The sequence below is a fragment of the Manacus vitellinus genome, unplaced genomic scaffold, assembly GCF_001715985.3.
Source record: "Manacus vitellinus isolate BGI_N305 unplaced genomic scaffold, ASM171598v3 scaffold_5_pilon, whole genome shotgun sequence".
In the NCBI taxonomy this organism is placed as follows: Eukaryota; Metazoa; Chordata; class Aves; order Passeriformes; family Pipridae; genus Manacus; species Manacus vitellinus.
Genome location: NW_021940682.1, coordinates 31,801,264 through 31,827,088, shown reverse-complemented (window position 1 = coordinate 31,827,088; position 25,825 = coordinate 31,801,264). Strand labels below are relative to the sequence as shown.

The following is a 25,825-nucleotide window of genomic DNA, read 5'->3' as shown; positions in this document are numbered from 1 at the left end:
AATCCTGTTAGGGGTACAGGCAGTTGCCAGAATGCCCTCCAGTGCCTCTCCTGCTTCCCTCAGAGAGAGTGTGGACAGCTTGAGCACTGCGTGTAACTGCTTCGCTTGGCAGCATTGAATGACACAGAATTGCTTACAAAAATGCTGCTGTGAAGAAGTGTCAGTCTCTGCAAAAAGGTTTTGAAGGTCTTCAGGGTAGTTGGGCACAGTGATGCAGCTGGGTCACAGGCAGGGCTCCTCCAGATGTCCCCTCTTCCCCTGCAGCTGCAGTCTGCAGTGCACTGTTCTGCTCTCTGGAGTTCATCAGCACAGTTCTATTAGGCGTCATGTAGAAATATGCATTGCCAATAAAAATATCAATATTTAATCTATCTAATTATTAAAAGTTTTCTTAATTTCTTTCTTAATAGCCATGCTCTTGTTGGACTCCATATTAATATCATTGCACTTCATCAGTCTTAAGGCCATAGTCTTGATTAGTTTTTGGGCCACTGTCTTATATAATTATCAGTATAGAAAATAATCTTTTAGACAGTTGAAATTTAATGGAGAGTTTAAAATATCTTTCAGCTTTTCAGTAGATAGACTTCATATTTGGGCATACTAGCTTTCTTGCAGTGACTATAAACATATATTTTGAAAGCTTTGACCCACCAATTCAGAAATCGTTATGGTACATGTGTAGCTAGCCATGTGTAAACCTTTTCAGAAATAAGATCAAAATCTGCAGGGTCAAAGACATAACCGTTTTCTTCCCCTTATATAGCTCCTGGATCATAGCTCAGGGTTAGGCAGTGCATTAGTACAGTACTGTATGTGCTTCAGTGACTTGCTTTCTATGACAATTCAATTTTGTTATTGTGATGATGTATCACAAGAGAGGGTTATGTGGCAAAAAAAAAAAATCCTTTTCTTATCCCAGGTATCGTTAAAGGAGCATCAAAAAATTCTTCAGGGCTTGTGAGAAGCTGCCTTTTTGCTTCTCAAAAGCAGTAGTTGGTTGAGACTCACAGCTCCTCTTCATTGCTGGAGATAGCTTCACCAAAGCATTTCACTATCCCTTTTATTGCCTTTGAAGGTAACTGCTCATCTCTCTCTGCACTTTGCTCAGGCAGAGCAAAGGACAGGATAATCCCCTTAGCCTGTTAAATGCTCCATCCCATCTGGTAGGTGATAATTGCATTGTAGGGGGATTAACACAGTGGGATATGCTTACAGTGTAATGAAAACTTCACTGTAAGTGTGAAAGTCAACTGAATGCATTCTAGCATTTTGAGACCTTACATTTGCACATTTTTTGTGAATATCATAAAACACAAGTTTCATCTGAAGAAGGTATGCAGTACCTTTACATGCCATCCTTCACATGCATGTGACAGGTTATAAATTTGTTTTGAAATATCACTAGTCTGAAGATCTGAAACTCCCTTGTAGGAGTAGTAGAATAGACTTGTTTAGCCAAATCTTTTAGGGCCATTCTGTGAGTATAGCTGTATTAAATGCATTCTAAGTGTTGACTTTACTTTTACTCAAAAGTCCTATGACTTTGAAATCATGGGGTTGTTACCAGAGTAGGAGTACTCATGTTATTTAAACACTGCCTACAAATCTTTGTCAGTAAAGGTGAAATTTGAATAAGCCGCACTGTAAAGAATATCACAGTAATTTTGCATTAGCAGAGATTAGGGGATTTCAGGCTGAAAGTAGCTTTTCTTGCAGCCAACCAGAATAAATACTTTGAAACTTCAGTTTTAAGCGTGAGCCTGAGGTAGTGCAAACTGACTCTTTAAAAAAAAATGTTAAAAATCAACCTGTGTTTTTATAAGTTTACCTAATGCTGTCAGTAGTGAAGATAGTAAATCTTAGGATTCAGAGCATTTCATAAGCTAACTGTAACTTAGCTTTCTTACCTTTCAGGTTGATAAAGATCCATGTGAAGATAAGTAGTGCAGTAGCTCAGGGTTGATTACCATCCTGTTGTTTGCACTCTCTCCATTCTCCCCCTATGATACAAGAAACTGGATAAGTTGCTCTGTGCTGACCAGTTTGTGCCATTTCACTGGTTTGAACATTAACCTGTTAGGTTAAAACAGGGCTTGGTTAGTCCACGCTGTGCTGTGATAGTGTTTCATCGTCAGATAGATTAAATAAGAGTCAGATATATAAATATGCACTGTGTGCAGTAGATGCTTTAGCAACATTGTATGACCTTGCTGCAGGATTAAATTTTCTAATGAATTAAGGTTCTGTGACCAGCTGTGTGGTTGCTGTTTCTTTAGTTTCCAATTCCTGACTTAGCAGCTCTGTCTTTGTGTGCATCTCTGGCAGTAAGGGTAAAATAAAATCCAGGGTTTTTTTATGGGCTGTCTGCAGTAACTTTGCCAGTCTGTGATGAGGTTGTTGAGTGTGGTTAAGCTCAGCCTTCTCTTACTTAATCATGGATCTGAGTAAGGGTCAAGTAGAAAGCTGCTTTTCCAAAGTTATGGTGATGAGACATGGAAGCGATTTCACAGATTATTTTTTTCTTCTCTATTTTATTTTGTTATTTATGTTAAGGTGGCTGAGCTCTAAAGAATGTGCCTTAATTTTCTTCTTTTAGATGGAAAGTGATTACCTTTGGAGAGGAAAACTGGAGAAATTTGCTCTTTCATTTTCTGACATTCTGTAACTTTAAATAAGTTTGGTTGAAAGGTCACAGAACTCAGACAACCAACAAAAAAATACTCCTCCAAAAAATGAAACATGTCCCCACTACCCACTCCAGTTGTTTCTGGAATACGAGTTTCTGTCGCATGAAATTCTCTCTTGAAAAACCATTAAATTGTCAATATACAGAAAGGATTTTTAAGAGGCATTTTCAAATATTTAGAAACAGGGGTTTTTTAACAATTCTTATGTATATTTAAATATATATGCCAAGTATGTAGCAAATCAAATCATATATGCCATATAATTGTTTTTCTTCTTATTTAGGTGACAAACAGCATGTTTGGTGCTTCAAGGAAGAAGTTTGTAGAGGGGGTTGATGGTGACTACCATGATGAGAACATGTACTACAGCCAATCATCGATGTTCCCACATCGGTCAGAAAAAGATGTAAGTTGAATAAGCTTATTTTTTCTTCTTTCGGTAGTGAGGTAGTTTCAAGTACATGAAATATATGTGAGGAAGGGCTTTGTCTAGCTTTAAGCTGTACATGACTCTTTTCAGTGGCAAGTGCTTTAATTTCAGTGAATTTATATATATAAACCTCAGCCATATGCTTGCCGGCATTTTATTTTTTCATCTTGAAGAATTGTATTTGCAATTTTAATTGGGTTATTGATTATATCTTGTGCTTACATGCTGTGTCTACAAGGTTTTTGTTGTGGTTTTGCATTTTACATCTTCAACTGTTCTTAGTTTCTGAAAATGCCTTGTGCAGCTTGTTTGCTGAAGTATTCTGAGTTAGGTATTTCTCCCATTTGTAATACCACAAAGTTGTGAAACTAGTAATTTTTTCCCCTTGGTAATGCAATACTGTATGTTAGAACTGTGTTGACATTACTGAAGCTCTCCTTCTTACCAAAGATAAATAAATAGGGCAGTCACATATTCACTTTCATATGGAGTGGCATGTAGAAATATGTGGAAGACTTGAAAGTGTGACTTGAAGTTCATGTCACCTGAAGGTCAGTAATATAATCTATTGACAGGCTTGCTTTTAATATGTGTAGGCAATGTATTCTTTTTAATTAAAAAAGAATATATATCCTTTCAAACTTTCAAAAAGGTACAATTGCTTCAAGTCTGCCTCCAAGACATGTCTTGATAGACTTTGACCTATACAAACATAAGCATTTCCTATAGACCCTTAGCTGAATTTTAATCCAGATTTTCAAAGAGAAGGAAATAGATTTAGAGTAGAAGGCTTTTTGAAACAAAATGAAACCCCCCCAAAAAGGTGTAAATGGAGCTTTCTGATTCAGTTTCATAAATTAATTTGATAAGAAGTTTCAGGTGATCCAGCAAAGGATTAAAGTGTAATACGGTATAAAGAAAACTAAAGAGGCTGCTCTTTTCTGTTTACATTGATTACATATGTGCATGTACCACAGGTGGAATATTTATAATGTTGAACATACTTTCCTGTATATGGTCACCGAGAGGTGCAGCTAGCACTCTCAAAAACAGTAGACACTATTTCTCCAAAGTGATTCTTGGACATTAGATCTGCACTTTTAAATTTGAGGCACTGGGGGAAAAATTGTTACGGTGTAGTAAGAAAGGCAGAGTGAGATAAATGCTGTGCATTACAGTGTACACAGTAAAAGCTGATGCTTGGCACGTTGTGTCCCAGCAAATGAGTGTTTTAGTTGCCTGCTTTTTCTGTAGGCAATGTTGCAGAAGTGGATCTTAGAATGGCACTTCAAGACAAGAAAGGTGGGTGTTCCAGACACCAGGAGTGACAAATGAGAAATCCTGAAAGCTTGTGGGAGAACTGGCCAAAATGGGACATAGAAGCTGCTGTAGTTGTCAGAAGAGTAATGTTACTCCGACAGGAAATAGAAGAGTGTATTTGCAAAAACCTTGTAAAATTTTATTTCCAAATCCTTTTTAAGGTTCCCCCCCAGCCCTGTAGCTTCACTGTTGACCATGACAACTTTGAGTTTGCGCTTATGAAATTTTAAACTGTTAAATGCTATTGTGATTTTTTTAAAAAGTTGATCAAAGTGAATTTATGGTGGTAATATTGACTGTACACCTTTGATCACTCAGGTATAGCTAAATGTATATGCTAACTTACATGTTCCATTTGCTGTTTCATTTGGTTCACAGTAGATGGAAAGGTTGGAAAGGTGGTTATATTTTCTTTCCAACCAATTTTGCAGGTTTGAAAACCTTTTCCAGTTGAAAGTAACCATGTTTTCAAATAATCTTTCCACTAGAATTTTGCTAAGAATGTTCTGTATTTGAGAACACAATAAGTAGATTGACTTTGTTCTTTGGATAACGGTATTGACAGACTAAAATAAAATTGCTCAGAATTTTGTCCAAATAAACTAATAAAGACTAATGTTCAAAACCTGGATCCAGTTTTATGAACACACGGGGGGAAAATTCTAGCGTTCTAGATTTTGAAGCACTTTGAAGCTTTCTGTCTTCACATTTAATGTGGGGATAAAATAAAGCTAGAATAAATATGAGGGAAAGGAATAAATCGTTTTTATCTAAACAAGGTGCAGTTTTACTGTAATTTAAATTATTCCTCTTTTTTCATTTTCAGTTGAACATAGGGAATGGTGAAATCCTCTTAAAATTTAGAGTAAGGACTTAATGCAAGCATGTTTGTAGCAACTTTAAAACCTGTTTTTTGCTTTACTTTTACAGTAGGGTTTCTGGCCTTTTGAAGAGGCATTGTGCTCAGATGGGGTTTAGTGATGACTTGTGCACTGGGCTTAACTGAGTTGTGTGCTTTTCAGCTTTCTACCTTGTTTTAACACAAAATGTGGAAGTTTCCAAATTATATTAAGAAATAATTTTCACTTACTAAGTGAAAAAAAAAAATCTAGAACCCATCTGAAAATGATGTGAAAAAGATATTTTATGCTTTTTAATAAACAATTTTCATAACACTTAGTGGTGTGGTATTTTTTTGACTTTTTGCCTTGGCTAATTTGAATTGTAAAATAATTTCCTTCAGACAATTATAAAGTGAACTAAGGGTGCTCAAGTGCTCTTTTAAACTTTAAAGACTTTTGCCAAGGACAAAGACATAGCAACAAATAGTTTAGGACATGTTACTTTTATTTCAGAGACTCAGTGTAGCTAAAAGCTTTCTTTTAACTTACCTGTTCACTAGAGAGTGCAGTTCCAGACAGGCAGGACTAATACGGTAGTTGAAATGGAAAAGTTGCACGTTACTCATGTGCACAAGTGCTTCCAAGATTGTACTGATGCTGATTGGATCTATTACTTTGGGCCCAAACTTATGGTTCCTTAGATGAGATTACATTGCTCAAACCATCTGATGCTTCCTTTTTACTAATGAAGTGGCTTTGCCTTGGATCATCACATACTTGCTGTGCTAAGTAGGGAAGTGGAACAGAGTGTGTCTGTGAATGCTCTATGAATTTTTGTTGTGCACTTGGTCAGTGCATGATAACCAGGTTAGTAATTCTTTGGCAAAGAAATTAGGTATTTTATAGAACTTTCAGAACGTGAAACAGGTTAAGAAAATAGTTTAACTTCTGGCTGGAAACAAGTGTGGTCCTTTTAATGTAAATTGACAAGATGATGCACTGTGTTGCCACAAAATAATTGCAGAGCTTATTTGTGGCCAATTTCAGCAACTTAATCGAGCTGTCTATGCACTCAGCGAAATAATTTTCAGGACATGGGTACATGTATTTTTATTTGGATAGAGTGACAATGGTAGAAATCAGTAACTCAAGGCTTTCGTATACTTTTGAATCTATAGTCATCAACTGAGTAAAACAAAAATGACTGTGAGCTTGGAGAAAAGATTGGACCAATCCATTCTGAACTTCTTTGATTTCTCATATATGGGAATGTAATAAGGGCTGTACAAGATTTGACCAGTCTAGCCTAATCCACTGAGGATGCATACGTGAGAATATGAGCTGCAGTCATAACTCTGACAGTAGACAGACATGCCTTTTAATAAAGATCTGCCCAAATGATCAGGAAAAGTTAGATTTTTTTCAGTTAATGCTTTTTCTACATCTTGACCCAGTGCTTTGCTGTTCATTTTCTTTTCCAGTTGCTCAACAGATTGTAAAATGCTTTCAGTAACATAGTAATATTTCTGATTTGCACTTTTAATTGGGACAAGTAAAATCTAACCTCATTGCAACTATTTCTCTAGCTCCCTAGCTGTAGAAAGTCTTCAGATATGGATATTGAGTACAGTGAAATGGGTTGTTGATTCTGGAAGCCTTCCTTCCAGAAGTTTCTTCCATCTTCAGGTAGTAGAAGCATGTCTGTGATGGATCAGATTCCGGTGTTCCTCTGTCATGAGGCAGTTTCATGAAGGCAGATGTCAGTGGTTTTGTCTTGTAATGGGCAGAGAGGTGGTGGTAAAACAAAGGATGGTCTGAGGTCTTTTGCTGTGATTCTATTAAACTGATTTATAGAACCTCTACTTAACTTTTACTGTATTTTGAAATGCACGGCCTTATAAAGAGATGGTATTTTACAAGAGATAAAACCACGAAACAAGGCTTAGCTTACCATCAAATTGATATCCATAATCTTACTAAGTTTGGGAAACTATTTGTATAAGAGTTTAATCAGTCTTCTGGAAACAGCCTTGGCTTTAGGTTTGCTGAACACCATGTTATTCCAGATGAATTGTTGGCTTTTTAATACTATTATTTTAGGATTCTAAGGAAACCTATGGTATCTTATTTCCCAAGGCTTCTTTCCTGGCATTTGTCTTAGTCATTGCACAAGAGTTCGTTAGCTTAGTCATAATTTAACTTCAGATGCTTCACATGGAGTTGTAAGTATTTAAGAATTCCCACAAAACCCTCTTGAGTCAGGAGTAGTTGTTGCATTCACTCTAATGCTGGTTGGCTGAATGGAGGCACTGTACATTAACGTACTTTGTAATAGTCTGAATAGTTTTGATCCATTTGTGGAAGGGAAAAAAATAAAGCTTATTTTAGGAAAGAAATAGATTAATGTCTTTAATTATAAATGGCAAATGAATATTTTCACATGCATTACTTTGCACATAAACGTTCTTGTAATTTGACTGAATAGTGGGCTGCTTTACCCTGCTTGCTTTGTGCAACAGAGCTTGGTCTTCTCTCTTTGAAGTGTGGTTCCAAAGCAAGAGAGTTGCTTTTTACCTTCCAGGGGAGTGATTAAACATTCCTTGCATCAATTAGTGAGTATACAATAAGGTTTTTTAAAAAAACCAATCAACCAACCAAAACCACAAAAAAACCAAAACAAAAAACCCAAACAAAAATCAAACCAACAAAATCCCCCACAAACAAAAAACCAAACAAACTTTTAAATGGATGAAAATTGCAATGCCATTAATAACTAAAAATAGTTGGATAGGACTTGCAGGGGATGAGATTAGAAACTATTCAAGGAACTTTTTGTGTTTTAATGCAGTTCCCTTTGAGAGCCTATAGTCATTCTACCTGTAGGTTGCATTTTTGTAAGAAAGTTACACAGTTTGATGGAAGAACAAAAAGTTTCAAATGCAAAATGCACCTTTTACTATCTCACCTATAAGTTTGTACCTGAATGGATTTATCAAATAAAACAATACATCATAAACTAATTTTGCTTAGAGATGAAAGTGGTTTTTATATTATTTCACACAGTTTGCAAGTAAATATCTGAATTTGAGTTAGTTCATATCACTTTACAATTTGAAATTATGTCACAAGGAAATTAATTTTACTGTTGATGACTGTATATAATTTTCACTATGTTGAGTTTGTATTTAGTTTTTTTTATAGAATAGCTAAATTACTATGGTAGTGTTCTTTACTTTTCTGTACTTCACTTCATCTAAAAGCTTTATTTTACTGCATCTTCACTTAAGAGGTACAGTAGTTTTTACATGTCAGCTTTAGCTTTTGAAGTGGTATCTTGGACTAGATTAATTCCGTGCATAAAATCATCTGCATTTTCTAGAACAGGGAGGTTATGGTTTCTTACCCAATAACTCAGTTCACTGAACATACTGTTTGGTAATATTGGTGGTTTATGGGCTCAGTGTGTGGGTGTTTTGTTTGGGTGGTGGTGGGGTTTGTTTGTTTTTGTTTGTTGTTTGTTTTTTACAACTTATTTATAAAATATTTACTTTGTTGTCCTAGTTCTTAATTGCTTTGGCATTTTTTATAGCATCTTTCAACGAGTTTTCAGTAGTCTTTTGGTTTATTAATATGCAATGTATCTACACAGGGAGAATTTGGTTTTGGAGTTTTGCTTGGGTAGCCATGTTAACCTCATGTTAATAATGTCATTGTCATTCAAAAACAACATCTTGCCTCTAAGGTCTTGAGATATTGCTTCCATCACCAGTGTGGTCCTACCTCCTTGGGGATTCCCAAGTGCCACTGGAGGCAGAAGATCAAAACCATAAATGATGAAATCTGAAAGACTAAATAAAATTTCATTTATTTTTTAGTATTGTATTTCGTTTTATATTTCACAAATTATTTACATCAGTAATAATTTTCACTTGCAGATAATAAGCTGCATTCATAAGGCTTTCAAAACTTCTTCATTGATTTATGATGTTGAGATTTGGAAATATTTTTTGATATTTTCTTGCAATGTGGGAATTTTGCGAGCACTGTATTAGAAGGTGATTTAAAGAGGAGGACTAATAACACTATTAAAAAACTGGCAGACTCTAGAAAAATGTGTAATTTTATCTGTTATTTGTTGACTTGGTTTACTACTATTTTTTAGGTCAGTATAATACTTTCCTCTGAGGCTGTGGGTCGGATGTTATTAAATAGTGCAGCACAGATGACAGGTACCAGAAATAAAGTAGTGCAAATACAAAATGGTGCTGACGTTTGCACCCCTGAGAAATCCATCATGTATCAGATCAGATATTACTCACAAACTTGCTTATTAGAACCTGTTTTGTTTTTAGGAGTTGACTTTGTAGTGCTGGCTCGATGTATTTTAACTTCAGCTTGCCCTGCGTTTAAGAAAGTAGCTTTAGGCTATAACTGCATAATGTAGCAGCCTGCACAGTACTGTTGCTTTGCCGAGTTTTCTTGATGCCACCCTGCCAAGGTGTGCTGCCGTGGTGGTGATGGTGATGGGCAGCTGTCTCCACACTGAGTGGGGTCTTTGCTTGGAAGAGGCAGGATGCTGCAGTGCAGGGGAAAGCAGGAGCCTACTCAGCCAGCTCTACTGTTGGACCTCCCTTCCACCGCCTCCCTCTGCTTTCAGGGAGGCTGCAGCCTATGTTCGCCGGCCTCCTGAGGGGGCTGTAAAGTGCAGCAGTTTTTTCACAGTTCTAGCAAATTTAAATAATTGCTGGTGCTTTTTTTTTCGAGATTGTTGACACTCTTAAGTGAATTTATTGCAGTAAACCCATTAAGAGTTAATGAAAGCAGTTACAGTAAAATCTCATTCAGCACTAAGGATAGGAAATTGCCTGATAGCCCCTTACAGCTTATTGATTTTTAGTATGCGCCAGTCCAGAAAAATTGAGCCATCTGCTTGGATCATCAATTGGTTTGAGTTTAGATGCATAATCTTCCATTATCAGAACTGTGCTATGACTGTTTGAGACTTGTGAGTAAAATGATGTCCATGTCTTAGTTGACTGTTGTCAACTCAGTCTTTCAGCCTGCCAGTACTGAGTGTTGGTCCTTCCCATATACTGGCAGAATAAAGTGCACCCGTCATGTTACACAAAGTCTTTTTTGCTTGGTTGTCTCTGTGCCCTGTGGGAGATGCAAGTCTCTGTCTCCTAAAAACATGTACAGGGAAAGCCAGTTGAAACAATCTGTCTAGTTCGGTCATACAAGGTTGGAATAGAAGCAGAAATCCCATGCTACTTTTACAACTGGGTTTTGTAGCTGTTAACCGCTGGCAAGTCGATTTAGATTGTTACCACGATAATTCTGAGCATTTTTTCCCTAAGATTTGGACATAATTGGCTAAAGCTTAATAGGTTTTAACAACTAGAAGAGGCTTTAGTTACCTTAAGGCTTAGTCTGCTTTAGTTTTTATTAAGGTTATGACCTTTGTCTGTTGTAGACTAAAAGAAATTCAAGGCTGACTTCCAACCACAGTTGCAAGTATGCTCTTGGAGAGTTGGTTATATTTTGTGTGTTGTGTGGCAAGTAGTCCAGCCAGGTGAAATAATGATTGCAAAATGCCAGAAGGAATGTTTTTAGTACTACTAACACTGTACCTTTTGAGTTGTCATTATCTTTGGTAGACCAAGTTTGAGTAGACTATATTAGTGACTCAGAGGCTGTGAATGCAAATCAAGGTCCTGGTAGCATAGGTTAAGGTTTTGGCGAATTTAGTTGGTTTTTTTTCTTGTTGATATAAGTTGTATGGAAATAATAGAAAAACAAGACAATTTTAAACTGTTCCTACGACAGAAAAAAGTGTTTAATAAACTAGAGAGGGAATAATTGAGATACCCATACAGCATATTCCTTCTCCATGAGATTAGAGAAATGCTGCATTTAATTTGCCTGGAACAGATCCACAGCAATTGTTATTGATTTCTTCTTGAAGTTTGTTATCTTTGATGTTCTAAGTACATTATAACATTAAGACTAAGTTGTGAGACTTAGTGAATTTAATGCTTGGCCTTTATTATGGTTTTCTATAAAGGTTTTTCTACAAGTCATTTTGCAATTAACTTTTCATGTAAAAGTAAATGACACAATAGATGTGACCTACTTTGCAATGTTTCAAAAGAAAATCCTCTTTCTAATAAGCAGTGTTTAATAAATATTATTTTTCATTCCTTTTAACTGAATTTAAAAAATCAAGTAGTACTCAGTGTAGAAGAGGTGGGATTAGTTTTCTCTCTTTCACATAATGTAGTGCCTCTAAGGGGTTTTCTAATTGTTTTTATTAGTCCAAAGTAGCATTACAAATGAAAGGTTTTTATGCTGAGGTTTTGTACCATCTTCTACTTACTACATCACATGCCATCACAGCAATTTTTGAAGTCCCTGAGCAGCTGTTCTTAGGAGACCTTCTTTTTTGGCTTAACTGTCTAATTAATCTGTCCCAAAGTTAGTAGTAGTTTTTGACTGATGTTTCTATCTCGGTGTCTGGTTTGTTTGTTGGGGTTTTTTTTATTATTTTTTTTTTACTCGTGAACCCTTATCATTGTCTCTGAAGGTATCTCATAACTTTTTGCTCTCGTTTTTTTCCCATAGAGTTACAGTTTGCCACACCTCGCAACATATTTTAGGATTTTCAACTTGTCAGACTTGAATATTGCTGTCTTTCACCTGAGCACTTTACTTTCTTTAAACTACTGTAGCAGCTTATTGTATCCATGTTTAATCAATTTGTTAGTTTGGGGGAAGAGTGCTTTCGAAATATGTCTCCCAAGTGTCCCCACTTCAACATGCTTTGGTTTGCGTTGCAGGGCAATCTTGGTGTGAGTGAATTTGATTCTTTCTGGATGAAAACAGGTTGGAAGAGGTGCTCCAGAAGTGCACCAGACATGTATCACTCACTAATGGGCATTCAGTCCATGGCATCAGGTGTTTTAGTCATGGCTAGCTCTAGTTAGAAATGCAGTAGCTATGTTAGCTCAGAACCAACTTGTTTGTTTTACAAGTGCACTTGTCTTTGGCTGCATTACTTGCTGATGCAGATGTGGCCTGTGAACTTGGCTGTGAGTGCTGAGTTAGAGCCACTGGTAGTTTAATTTAAAGTGTTCTTTTTGTTCACAGGGAGTTCTTCACTAAGAAAGGAGATATCTGGTCTGGTTGGACACATTTTATAGGTTTGGGGTTTTTTTTGCAGAAAGTTTTTTGTCTTGCTGTTTCAAACCTCTTGTGTACACAAGTGTGGATGTTTGTTCCTGTAGTTGCTTACTTTCAAATATGAGCATTTTGTTGGAAATATGTGTGAGTATAATATATAGGAACATATATGAGTATATATATATATATATGAGAAATATGTGTGAGGAGATATTTCTGATACATTTTCTGATGGTCTACAGTAATTACATCCTGTAATTTCTTTTTTCCTGTTTCTGTATATATTTTTAAAAAATCATAAATACTTCGTGATTTATAGATATGAATGCTACTTTTGATGTTTAGTGACTTACCTGCATGTCTTGTTTCACATTTTTACCATCTGGATTTGGCCCAAGTATAGACAACTAGCTGATTCAGTTTATAAGGTTTAAGTTTTACATCTGTCTAGATGATACCAACAAAGCAATTTACAGTTTATCACAGTAAAAGTTATTTTGATTTGAATTTTTTGCTCTCAAGTTGAAAAAAGCACGGAATCACATTATGTCTAAGAATCCAGACATTCCTTTCCATGAAACTATCTAAAAATTCAATCCAAGTCCAGACTACTTAACTAAACAAGCAGACATTTGCCCATGTGTTAGTAAGTGCAAGTAGCATGTTCTGTGGTGAACTGGCTGGATTGGATCAACTAATAACTCTTCTTACTCCAAGAGACAATCAACTATACCAAATGTTGATTAACTACTGATCTGTTCTTTAAAGACGTCCAGAAATTGATGTTCCAGTACTTAACTGTCCTTAGGATCACAAAATGGTTTTTTCCAAGTGTTCAGTTTATATATTCTGTTTCTCAAATGCAGTTATACTTTCCATTTCTGCAGCAGCACGGAGAATAGTTGATTCTTTTCCTCTTAGAACACTGATGTGTATGTAATATACTGTTACAGGTGTTACTGTGCAGATATTTTTGGGAGTTTCTAAAATTTTTGATGACTTTGAAGGAGTTTTCAGTTGTTTTGGCTTTCTTGGCATAACATACTGTTGCAAACTTTCAGAGCAAGATAGCACAGTATTTTTGTGTCTTTAATAGCCTTTTATTCTTCTTACATTGTAGATGCTGGCATCACCATCAACATCAGGTCAGCTGTCTCAGTTTGGGGCAAGTTTATACGGGCAACAAAGTAAGAATTCTTTTTATTGGTTATATGTTTATTTTATGCTAAATATGTTACAGTTGCACTCTCTGTATAGAGAATATGCAGATGGCTTTGTTTTCTGATGATTGTAAAAATGACAGTATGTCCCCTTATGTTCAATTATTTTAATTTTTTTAAGATATATTTTTGCTTTGCTTAGTATGCATTTTTGCAGTGTTTAATGTGCAAAGTGTCATATACTGACACTGTATAACTGTTAAATATCCAGATATAACCAGGCTATAAAAAATGTCTGTGATTTAAGCATGATTCTCTGAAAGAAAACCTAAAGAAAGTGAACTGGGCCAAAATGAGCCTAGTTCAGAAAAATATGTAAAGAATTGAAGGAAATTATACCTTAAATATAACTGATATTTCATGCTCTGCTGGAGCACATTGAATCTTGCATATGTGCTTGGCAACTTGCATTTGGCAAAGATTTGGCCAGTAAGATTATTGCCTTCTACACCACTGTTTTTTTCTTTCCTGTACCTTGGAAGTTTCATCTATATCTGCCAGTCTTGTGGACACTGTTGCAATAGAAGACCTATAGAGCAACAGTCACATGGAGTGCTAACTTAGGGCCAGTGTTGAGAACTGAAGCTCCTTGTAACTGAGAGGTGCATTCAGACAGTGACTCAGAATATCTGAGTTAGATACAGTTCCACAAGTAAAACTGGTTGTGAGCATCATCTCTCCTGTGTCACTGTGTGGTTTTGAATGTTTTCAACTGTTTTGCCAAGTGCTTCTGACTCGGATTCTATGAAAAGGTGTCTTCAGAGTAGTTGAGAGAGTCTGGACTTTTTGTCTGGACAAACTAAAAGCTTTGTTTGCTAGATGCATGGCCTTCCCAATTTCTTTGAGCTTTCTTCAAATAGCTTCTTAAAAAATATAGTGGGCTTTCTTTTTTGTTGGTTTCTTTTTTGTTGTAGGGTTTGTTTACTTATCTCAGTGGCCATTGATGAGTGACTATGTAATATAAATTGGCATTTGATTATTCTACTGGGACTTATATGAGCAACTTCTAGCCAGTCCAAGAGTCCTGTTTGTGTCTTGTCTTTTGGGTCCTGATTCTGGCACAATTGAATCTTTCAAACTTAACTGTCTACAGATACTGAAATAGTTTATTCATTCTATTTGTCAGTTATTTGTTGTTTATTTTTAAGGTCAACTTTTTTCATCAACTTAGTTGTTCATAGAGTTGGTTGTGGTGCCTAGGATGTAATCTCTAACATGGAGGCATACATAGCCAAAAACTTAAAAGTAAATATTATCAGAAGTCAATTTCTACCAAATCTTGAGGAAAAGTAGCAAGAAACTTCTGTGTTGAAGTCATGCTTATGATTAAAATACTTTTTTAGGAAAAACAAAGCTGATAATGGCTATGCGCTTGTAGTGATTGGTACCTGTCAGTCATTAAGCAAGATGCCATGTTATAAAGTTAATGTAACTTAGACATAAAATTAGGAAGGAAGTTGGCCATTCATTGATCAACCTCTAGTATAGCCCATATAGATCTCTTGTCTCAATTAGAAAACTGGAAAAAGTAAGAAAAAAGTAGGGCATTTTCTCAGTGACTATTTCAATTGCCCCTCCTTGCCAGGAATATAGTTCTACTTTGCTGTAACATCCCTAATCATTAAAAATTCTAGTTTAAAGAAAGCCAACAAGAAGAAATAACCATCAGTGTAAAACTGGCTTTGCTAAAACAAATGCTTGCACAAAATTAACTTGAATGTTGTAATTGTGGTTTTTTGGTGTGCTGTATCTAGTTTAAAAGTGTATGTATTTTTTTGTACCATTTTATTTTTAAAATTCCACGTAATTGTTAATCAGTGTGAAATATTATTTATAATATATATTTATGCTCATTGTCATTATTCTGATGCAGTAAATTGCCAAAATATTTACAGTGAACACCTTGATATAATCAGCTTTTAATGAAGTGTTAGGATGCTTGTTATAGCAAGTTACACTAGCTCTTAATCTGAATGTATAGAGACAGATTTGAGTGTTATAAACACTTCGAGTTTTGTTGCAAACTTTTTGGATTGTAAATTGTAGGATAGGACACAGACACCAGTTCTTTAAGTGTGAGAGCTAAATGACTGGGAGGTTTCTTCAGACCTTGTCTTGATAATAATTTGAGCATATGCTATGTCTGTCTTTTGCATTCTTAGTATTTAATCACATTATACAATGGCATATTCAGCTCTTCTGCAGCGACGATCTACTATGGGAGAGTGCTGATACATCATAATTTTCTTTTGTTTGGTCTGCAAGATAAGGTTTTGAGTTCTGTGAGTCTACCTCAGCAGCCTTGTGCCAAAGCAATAGGAACTGTCACTTACAGTTATTGCATTTTATATGCTAAGTTTGTTCCTATTGCTATGCTGCACTAAATGACTTTTTTTTGTCTTTGAGCTTAATTCTGGAACTTCATAAACACAGAAAAGTGGTGTGAGAAAGATGAGGAACTTCTTAAACCTTTTGGACATTTTGGGACAGGGCACTAACTGGTTATCTTCTGCTCTTCTAAATTGAAGTAACTTATTTTTTTACCTTACTGAAAAAAAGTGTGAAAAAAAGCTTGCATTATTCTGTCACACAGTTGTTTGTATAGAAAATACTTTTGATCACAATGTTAAAACTCTTCTGTATGTTTCTAAATGCAAATAGAGGGCATTTAAAATTCTGCTTGCTTTCTTTTCTCAAAAGGTCAAACTTGACTTGATCATGGACACTGAAGTACTGTTGCCATAAAGAAGCAACTTAAACTGTAAAGAGAATTGACCTAAAATGTTGCTTTCGTTTTCCTGAAAACAATGTTACTGTTAAGTAAATCACTTTCTTTTTTTTATTAAAGATTTGCTTAATTTTTAGCAAGACAAATCGGTGTTCTAAATACTGGCCAAATATATATACCAGTTAACATATTTCTTGAGTGCAGTTGCTAATTTTCCCAAAATGCTGCCTTTTTATGAGATAATTTGTAGGTTTTCATGTCTCATAAAAAAACTCAAAACTCAACCCTTCATCTACAGTATACATCTCAAAGGAAACAAAATTTTGTTAGCGACTTCGAATACAGAAATTCCTCAAAGAGCCTGTCTAAGTTAAAGAGAAATGGGGCTGAATTTGATAATTAGACATCTACTATGCAAACAAGGACTTAGTTTTTGCACTACACTTTCCTTCAGTCTTTACACTTTTTGGTACGTTGTCAGCATAAATTGTTTCCATCTACACCTGATGGAGAAGACTTTGTTCCTGATTGCTCTGTATCTCCACCCCTCTGAATTTTTTTTCAATAGGTGCACTAGGCCTTCCAATGAGGGGAATGAGCAACAATACCCCTCAGTTAAATCGCAGCTTATCACAAGGCACTCAGTTACCGAGCCACGTAACGCCAACAACAGGGGTACCAACAATGTCACTTCACACGCCTCCATCTCCGAGCAGGTATTTATTGACAGCCAATATTTCTGCGATTGTGTCTTTTTGCAGAGCTCTTGTTAAATGGTCTGCGTATTTTGCCTCACCTACTTTACAGTCTGATAAAAAAGAAGAAAAGTAGTTTCTTATGGGCCACTGCCTGTGTTAGGGAAATAATACAGTAAAATAGTAAGGATTTACTGTAAGACATTATTTGATTTTTGTATATAAAGGACAAATTGCTGGCAAATTCTGCTTCAGAATGTAAGAGGTTGTTATTTGATTGTTCAGGTAAATGTACAGTTAAAATTTTTATAGGATGCCATACACTGTGTAAGAATATTAAGATAGTGGGTCTGAAGCTCTCATTAAAAAAGGAGTTGTAACACCTTTTCGTATTTATAATATTTAAGTATTTATCTAAACTTGACCAAGGACTTGATTAGTATGTAAAGGGTCATCTGGTATTTCTGAAGAAATCCAGAACTGCATTAATTATAGAGAGTAATCCAAACATGCTGTTTGGTCACTAAGTGCAAATTAAATTGCAACAGCTCAGAGTCCATCCTACATTAGTAATACAAATGAGTAGCCAAATACTGTTGTACAGATTCATCTCTGTGGATGGTTTTTCTCTTTCAGGGGGATATTGCCTATGAATCCTAGGAATATGATGAACCACTCCCAAGTTGGTCAGGGCATTGGAATTCCCAGCAGGACAAACAGCATGAGCAGTTCAGGGTTAGGCAGCCCCAACAGAAGCTCTCCAAGCATAATATGTATGCCAAAGCAGCAACCCTCTCGACAACCTTTTACTGTGAACAGGTAAGGCTCTTTAGTTGGACCATCCCTGTAGAGCCATGTACATGCTAATCAGGAAATGTAATTTTTATCCATTAGAATAAATCTCAAAAACTGCTTCGTGTGTTCATTAGGCTTCAGCTGTGTTTTGGTGCTATGTTTATGCTTTCTTCATACTGATAAACTTGTAAGTACTGTCTTAGTTCTAATTATTTAATGTGTGTAGTCACAGCTCTGCATGGCTGGCTGCTTTGTTCCATGACCTCATGATCGCTGTGCTCCCGGTTTTGTCCTTTTTCTCCCTTCAGGCCCCTCCTTAGGGGAGTCGCTCTTAGAGGAGCACAAACATGCTAATGCAGTCAGGTGCCATCTCTAACCCAATATAGTATTTTATAAAATAGATAAAGGAAGGTGAAAACTAATGTCACAGTTATCTAAATCTTAATCAGGCTACTTAGTTGTGTAGTTTCACACTGATATAGGCATACAGATGCTTTTCTCAACGATCACAGCACTAGCGATTCGGTGGTAGCAGTTTATGTTCTTGGAGTCTGAGAAGACTTTGTGTCTTGCCTCTGATTACACAGATTATGCCTTTTCTATCCTGTATAGTGTCAAGTAGAGGAGAGGATAATTTTAAAAGATAATATCATATTTTAAAGTGTTTTTGAAATGTGAGGTCTCAGAAGGTTGAAGTAGTAACATACTTAAAAACTCTACATGCAGAGGACAATAATATTGGATATTAATACATGTATAGAAATTATGTGTTTAAATTTCATTCAGCTGAGAGAAAATAATGAAATCCCTGTCCGTAGGAGCATTTGAATTAAAATCCTCATCTTTCACTGTTTCATTGTATATCTCACTTTCAAGAAACTACGGTTTTTACAAATTGAAAAGGAAATATCTCTGGAACAATGACAGGTTCTTATTCTACAGTTTATTAGGCTACAGAAGTATAGTAGTAGTACAATATCCAATTGCTAATAGATATATTTAGCAAAATTTTGAAATCATTATTGGGAAAAAGTTTATGGTGTTTGCTTGTCAGGTGCATGAATTAGGTGACTTCCAAGAAGTGTTTTCTGAATAGTTGCTTAGTTGGAGCATCAAAAATTTTTAGGTTAGGTTTTTGAACATGAAGCAATTAAGGGTATTTCAAATTAGAGTGAAATGCTTCAGATTTGTAACTGTGTAAAAAGTTGGTGTGATTTCCACTAGGAAAGCGTTTCTTTCTTTTTTTTTTTAATGGAAATTTCTAAAATATCAGCTTTCATCCTGTTACGGGGGAAAAGTGAATGTCGTGATTCCCCACAGGACAGACATTCAGAATTTTACTCAGCTGGGGGCCTACCTTTGAGCTTCTCAACATCTCCAGCTCTCATGGAATGAAGCAGATTATTTGTGGGGTTGTCTTTCCAACCACACTAGACCTATATGATATTTAGATGTTTTCAGGTATTTTTACCTGACTGTATGAAACTTCAACTTGTGTCCTCTTATGACAGAGACTATCGCTATGCTCGTAGTAATGCCGTGTGTACCTGGTGGTGATTGCACACCTTAATCGTTCAGATTATGAATGAGTCGTGACAAACTCGATCACTTTCATGATCCAGCTTCCCACCTGCAAATGAATGAATTACAGTCTGACTTTTAACTACTGCATTTACTGCTGCTTCATTTTTCTGTATGAAATTACTGAGTAACGATTGTGTTTGTCATAACCTCTTGGTTGACAGATATCTTAAGACATGGTGGCTATTAAAAAACTGAGCTATTTTGAAGTCATTCTAGTTGACTTGATTGACTCTGCTGCTCAGAGTTTTCAGAAGTATAATGGAAAATAATTAAAATCTGAGTTTAGGCTAATATGGGTTACTTAAGCTTGAAATAATTTAAATATCCTAGGACTTTTTTTTGCCCCCTTAATACCTTCCACTGGAAATTAAAACGTACGTATACCCTTTTGTCTGACTTCCTGAAATTTTTTTCACAGTATGTCTGGATTTGGGATGAACAGAAATCAGGCATTTGGAATGAATAACTCCTTATCAAGTAACATTTTTAATGGAACGGGTGAGTTTACTCTGTTTAATGTTGATCTTAAACTACAGTAGAGATTTTTTTTTTACTAAATAAGTCTCATTGAAAAAAACTTTGTTCTGTTGGAGTGCAACTTTCTTATAATTTTCAGTTGTTCCATAGAAATGCTGCTCCAAGAGCAGCGCTAGCAAATTGTTACTACTTCATAGCAGTGGATTTTAAAACTTTTGAAGACAAAGTACTCTGTAGTATACTCGCTGTACTTCACGTGGTTATAGATTATACCTCGTTGGTTAGAAATGCAGAATAGCTCATGGAATTGATAAGGACATCAGAGAAGAAAAGATTTATCCATTTTCTGTGAAAACATTAGATACATAAAACCAGTGGAAAAGCATTTTTTTTTTTGAAATCTCAAGCTCCTTTTGAACAGCTGGCTTATGTATTCCTTTCAGTCAGTTGTTTCAGTTGTGATTTTTCTCTGTGATTTTTCTCTGGGTACTACTTCTTCACCTGAATTTAATGAACTAGAGAGTGGAAAATATCCTTGTGCAGAAATGCCTTAGGTTCATGTGTGCTGATGTTTCTGTAGGTGGTTGCATATATGAAGCAACCTGAGGTGCTGGTGACATCACGAGAGTGGAAGGATTTGGGCATTCCCTAGGACATTGTGACATTTTTGTAGAGCTGCAGCTCTGGCCTCACCCATGTAGTATTTTCTGCTGCAAATGAAAAAGTGTTCCCATGTAACTTGCACTGCATTGGCTCTTCAGCTGCTTCAGCTTTGTCTTAATTTGTCTAAGGACAATAGAGCTCTTTGATGCTGCTGCTAATATGGGTTATTCTCTCAAATTTCTTCTTGATAGTTCTTCAAATTTAAAACAGGCCACCTATCCTAGTACTGTAATTTTGATCGTCTGCCTGTATTTTACGTGTGCAATCTTTAATTCAAAAGGAGTAGACCTTGTTACTAAATGCTGTTGACTAGCTATTATTTAAAAGCAAACCTCAAACATCTTGGTGCTCTTTAGGCAAGTCTTGTAACACAAAGGCTGTAGTTATTTGTGATAATAATAGTACAAGAAAAAAGACTAAGTTAAAGAAGACATGTCCTACATTTATCTTGCACATAATGAAGTCTTTGAGCAAAGTATGTAAGCAAATTAAAAATATCTGTTTTTATTGTAGATGGAAGTGAAAATGTGACAGGACTGGACCTCTCAGATTTTCCAGCACTAGCAGACAGAAACAGAAGGGAAGGAAGTGGCAATCCAACTCCATTAATAAACCCTTTAGCTGGAAGGGCACCCTATGGTAAGACTATACTGAAAGCTCTTTGAATGAAATAGGTATTTGCTTAATTCAGTTTTTGCTGTTCATAAGACAATAGGTAGTCTTTTCAAAAATGCCAGATGTGTGAGCTCCTAAGACTCATTTAAAAAAAGAAATAATTAATATTACAGTGATTGGAGACCTCTCGTTGTAAGTATCAGAATTCATACGCTCTAGTTTTACTGTGAATAGAGATTGTTGGGTGTTTTGGTCTGTCCGGTATGATCGCTCTGAGGCTGCTCGCTCGAGGTATTTCTTAGGTAACAGGTTTTATTCAAATTGCAAGAGCTGTTGATGTCTGAGTAATAAGTTACAGGAATAGTATTTGAATAGTAGAGATGTTACTGTGTAAAAAGTCAGCAGTTGTAAACATACAGTATATTTTTGCTGTTTATTAATAGTATTTGCTGCAGTACTGTTCACCGTCACTCTTATGACAAACATCAAATTTCAAAAAAAATAACCTGTAAGCGTCAACTTTTATCAGTCAGATTCCAAGTAGGTATCTTATATAGTTCTTACTGAACAACTTAAAAACAATAAAAGGAGAAAACTTTAGGTGGATACAAATCTTATTAATTGGGTCTTGGAAAAAATTCAGGTAAGCTTAGTGTGAGGCACAAAACTTTTTTTTTGTTACTACTTTAGTAGATTTTGTCATGCATGTTGCATCAGCTACTCTGAAAAGTTGCTTTTATAACCTATTTTTATGATACTTGTCAAATTTTTAACCAAAAATAACTTAGTGTTTTCTAACTATAAAAGCTGGTGTTTTTCAGAGATAGCTCAAACTGTGGTTGGAGATAATATATACCACATTATCAACAGAAAGTAGCCTCATGGATTTGGCATAACCAGGCCCTCTGTGTAAGATAGCTGTGAGAAAGAACCAAACAAGTTAAACTTGCCTGTGCCAAACACAGGGAAAAGTCACTTCCCCAAACAAAGACACTCAAAACTCAGACCAAGAGTGGAGACCTAATACAGCTTGCATGAAATTTTGTCCATTGCAGAATCATAGAATGGCTTGGTTTGGAAGGGACCTTAAAGGTCATCTAGTTCCAACTCTGAAAGAAAAGACATTATATGAAAAAATGATAGAAGGTGGGAGGGAGATCCACTTCCAGATGTACTTCCAGCATGGATCTGGAGTTCAGCACTCGACAGCACTGCAGCATAAAAAAATCCCCTGTAATTGCTGTCATGCTTACACCATTTCCCCATTTTGGTACTAGCATAGCCGTTTGCACAACTGTATGGTGAACCACGAAAGAAAGTTCTCTGTTTGAAGAGTTATCTTGAGCTGCTTAATGCAGGGGATGCATATGGAGGTAGAAACAATCCAGAAAAGGAGATGTGAGATGCACTGGATGCTGTCTTCCAAGACAAAAATGGAGAGCAGTTTTGGTTGTGGACAAGAAAAGAAAACGGAGCAGAGACATACTTTCTTCATGCTTGGTTATTCAGGAAAATTATACTTCAAATAACTTTTAGATAGAATAAAAATATTCATTAAAGTTAATTCATTATCCGGTTTATTTATCCAGTGGAAGACATTGTAATAACTCTGGATGAAAAGGCTGGACAGCAGAAACAAGATTAACTCAGTGTTGTTCTTTTTTTTTAAATAAAGGAACTTTGACCTCTAACTTCAGAATACTCATATATAGTCATCTACTGAACTATTTTAGATCCTATACATCTACTAAGAACCTTTGAAAAATAGGCCCTAGACTTCCTTCTGTTTTCTGTTCCTCTGTTGCAGTGTTCTTTGCAACCAAATCACTGTATTACTTCTCTGTGTCTAGAAAAGTCTATTTGCTCTTGGGTGCATCGTGTGGGAACTTGGTTTGGTTTGGTTTGGTTTGAACTGGCATAAAGGGGAAAAAAAACAAACCACATTACCTTTTTGCTTTTCAGTAGTAAGAATCCAAATTCCATTGTGACTGGCCTGCTCTTTTGAAATTAGAGTCAGAGCACTGAGAGTTGCAGGCTAAATGTTCTCAGTTTTCATGCTGAAAGTAGGAGTTGTTCTTACGTCACAGGCAAGTATTTAATTCGTGACATGTTCTGTTGCAAGTTAGCTGGGCGTACTTTGAGAATACATGCTTCTGAAGAGATTATGCTACAAAATTCTTCATGCAATTAGGGGATGGAGGAAAAACATATTATACTCTTAAAAGAGTACATCCTTCATCAGTGGATTTACCTGACTACAGCTTTATTAATGCCTGTAAAGATTATTTGATTATTTAGATGTGCAAAACAAGGTGGCAGTGGATGTATTTGAATTTAACCCATAGTGTTTCTCAGCTCACACTTGAATAAAAGGCTTTAGTCTAATGTGTGAGGATGTTTTGAATGAATGTACTTTGTTTTGCTTTACCTGGTTTTTTAAAAGTCATCGCTTTACAGCTTGAGCATAGTGAAAATGGACAGTGAGCAAGATCAGCAGCAGAAGTCTTTACTTAGCGGTAGTTTAATGTTATTCCTGCTTGCATTTTGATGATAGTTGGAATGGTAACAAAACCAGCAAGTGAGCAGTCCCAGGACTTTTCAATACACAATGAAGATTTTCCAGCATTACCAGGCTCCAGCTACAAAGACCCAACATCAAGTAATGATGACAATAAATCTGTAAGTAAACTCTTAATCTTCTCTGTTTTAGTCTTCATACTTCTTTTGATGATTATATCTTAAAATGGGTAGTGACTATATCTGTAATACAGGATTTTCAAATTTGCCTCTCTAAATTGGTGAGAGATTTAGCATAAGCAGCATGGAATTTCTCAGGAAGCTTTTTTGTCGAAACAGTCACTGTGACCCTGCTTGGACACTTCAAAATTTATTTTTGAGAATTGGTATATATTTCTCAAGTTTGCAATTCATAATTTATTTTTCTGTCAGTTGCAGCTCATTTTTTGCTGTTGATGCCTCTCATCAGTAGTAGTAATTTACACATTATAACTTCTTTCTTCAAATTTGTCAAATCTTTTGCAAGTTAGGTGGTACAATATCAATTCAAGGTAAAATTCTTATATGCAGATGTGAAATCAAAGGGAACAAGCTCTTTTAATAGAGATCATTCATGGCTATATTGTAGACTAGTGGGATATATTGTATCTTAAGTATTGGTATAATTATAATGGGTTAGGTATGTAGCTTAGTTCTTAAAATTATGGGCTTTTCTTCCTTGTTTGAAAGATTTGTAATAAAAATTGCTATTTTATTGCAAATGAAGCATGAACAAAATGTGGATGACAGAGGGCAGTTTTTCCACAGTTTTTGAAAAATGTTCTAGTTTCTGATTGTTTCATTCTAATTGCAAAAAATGTGTTAATGAGGGTGGCATAAATACTGATGAATAAATAGTAGACGTGACTAATAACTCATGTGAGAACTAAAAAATGCAAGTGTTCAAAAAAAGGGGCAGTAAGAAGCCTGGGCCCCAAATGTTGTGGCCAATTTTATTGTGAGGAAGATGTTCTGATACAGTTAGCATTGAGCACAGTAAGGAGAGAGGGAGTAAATGCAATTGTGTTACTGTAAACTTGTTCTAAAGATTAATAAAGAGTGAGAAATAATGGATATGGCAGATTCTTTTGTCAGCATTTGAGTACCTAGAGCACAGTCAGTTTTCTTGCCAGACACAGTGTTTACATGTCTTTCCTGATAGTTGCAAATATGCTTACTGTATGTTGCTTGCACCTGAAATTGGCTTATTATCTGTTGCTATGTCATGGAGTGTTATGAAGGAGCAAGACTGGGGGGAAAAGTACACGATGTGGGTGAGTCCAAAAGAAACTCTAGTCACAGGCACTTGGGAGATCCAAATCAGGTGTAAAATACTTCCTTATCCTTTTAAGCTGCAAACTCTTAACCTGTTAATAGCACTTACTGTATGGTGGGTATGCTTTAGGAAGTGCTAAACACTACATAAGGTTTGTCAGCAGAACTCAAGAGCTTCACCTTGGAGCCATTTATTACAGTGACCTGAGGTACTGGCTTAGAGTGCTTGACTGAAAGATATGATCTGTGAGGTTTTGCATTTTGGTTTGTTTTCATCATACCAACTCTGCAAATTATTTTTAATAGAATTTGAGTACATCAGGCAAAACATCATCCAGCACAGATGGGCCCAAGTTTCCTGGAGATAAAAGTTCAACTACGCAAAACAACAACCAGCAGAAAAAAGGGATCCAGGTGTTACCTGATGGTACGTGTCATTCCACTTTTTCTGCTTTAAAAGTTTTGACAGTCTTTTAGATCCCCTTATCGATTTCTCCACTTCTTAAAAGGAGAAAATTAATTTGTTCTTCTTGCCCAGGTCGGGTTACCAACATTCCTCAAGGGATGGTGACGGACCAGTTTGGAATGATTGGCTTGTTAACATTCATCAGGGCAGCAGAAACAGATCCAGGAATGGTACATCTTGCATTAGGAAGTGATTTAACAACACTAGGTCTCAATCTGAACTCTCCTGAGTAAGTTTCTGGTTTTTAATACTGCCTTCAGTTTTGGTTTTGTTATGCTGTCATTCATAGT

At 35.9% G+C, this 25,825-nt stretch overlaps 1 protein-coding gene across 8 annotated transcripts in view; it reads left to right on the top strand.

Moving 5' to 3' along the window:
• Positions 1 to 25,825, top strand: part of CNOT2 (CCR4-NOT transcription complex subunit 2) — an 81,206-nt gene that overhangs the window by 43,689 nt on the left and 11,692 nt on the right. For 5 of the 8 annotated variants that reach the window (XM_029963494.1, XM_029963492.1, XM_029963493.1 and 2 more), the window contains 10 exons: positions 2,974 to 3,096; positions 4,375 to 4,422; positions 13,582 to 13,648; positions 16,978 to 17,125; positions 17,741 to 17,923; positions 19,902 to 19,981; positions 21,137 to 21,262; positions 23,793 to 23,917; positions 25,376 to 25,496; positions 25,608 to 25,764. In XM_029963494.1, coding sequence (XP_029819354.1) covers positions 2,986 to 3,096; positions 4,375 to 4,422; positions 13,582 to 13,648; positions 16,978 to 17,125; positions 17,741 to 17,923; positions 19,902 to 19,981; positions 21,137 to 21,262; positions 23,793 to 23,917; positions 25,376 to 25,496; positions 25,608 to 25,764 — 1,166 coding nt within the window. In that variant the 5' untranslated portion in view covers positions 2,974 to 2,985. Of the gene's footprint in view, positions 1 to 2,973; positions 3,097 to 4,374; positions 4,423 to 13,581; positions 13,649 to 16,977; positions 17,126 to 17,740; positions 17,924 to 19,901; positions 19,982 to 21,136; positions 21,263 to 23,792; positions 23,918 to 25,375; positions 25,497 to 25,607; positions 25,765 to 25,825 lie in introns of those variants that run through there. The other 3 variants (XM_029963495.1, XM_029963497.1, XM_018080623.2) reach the window with 2 other exon arrangements.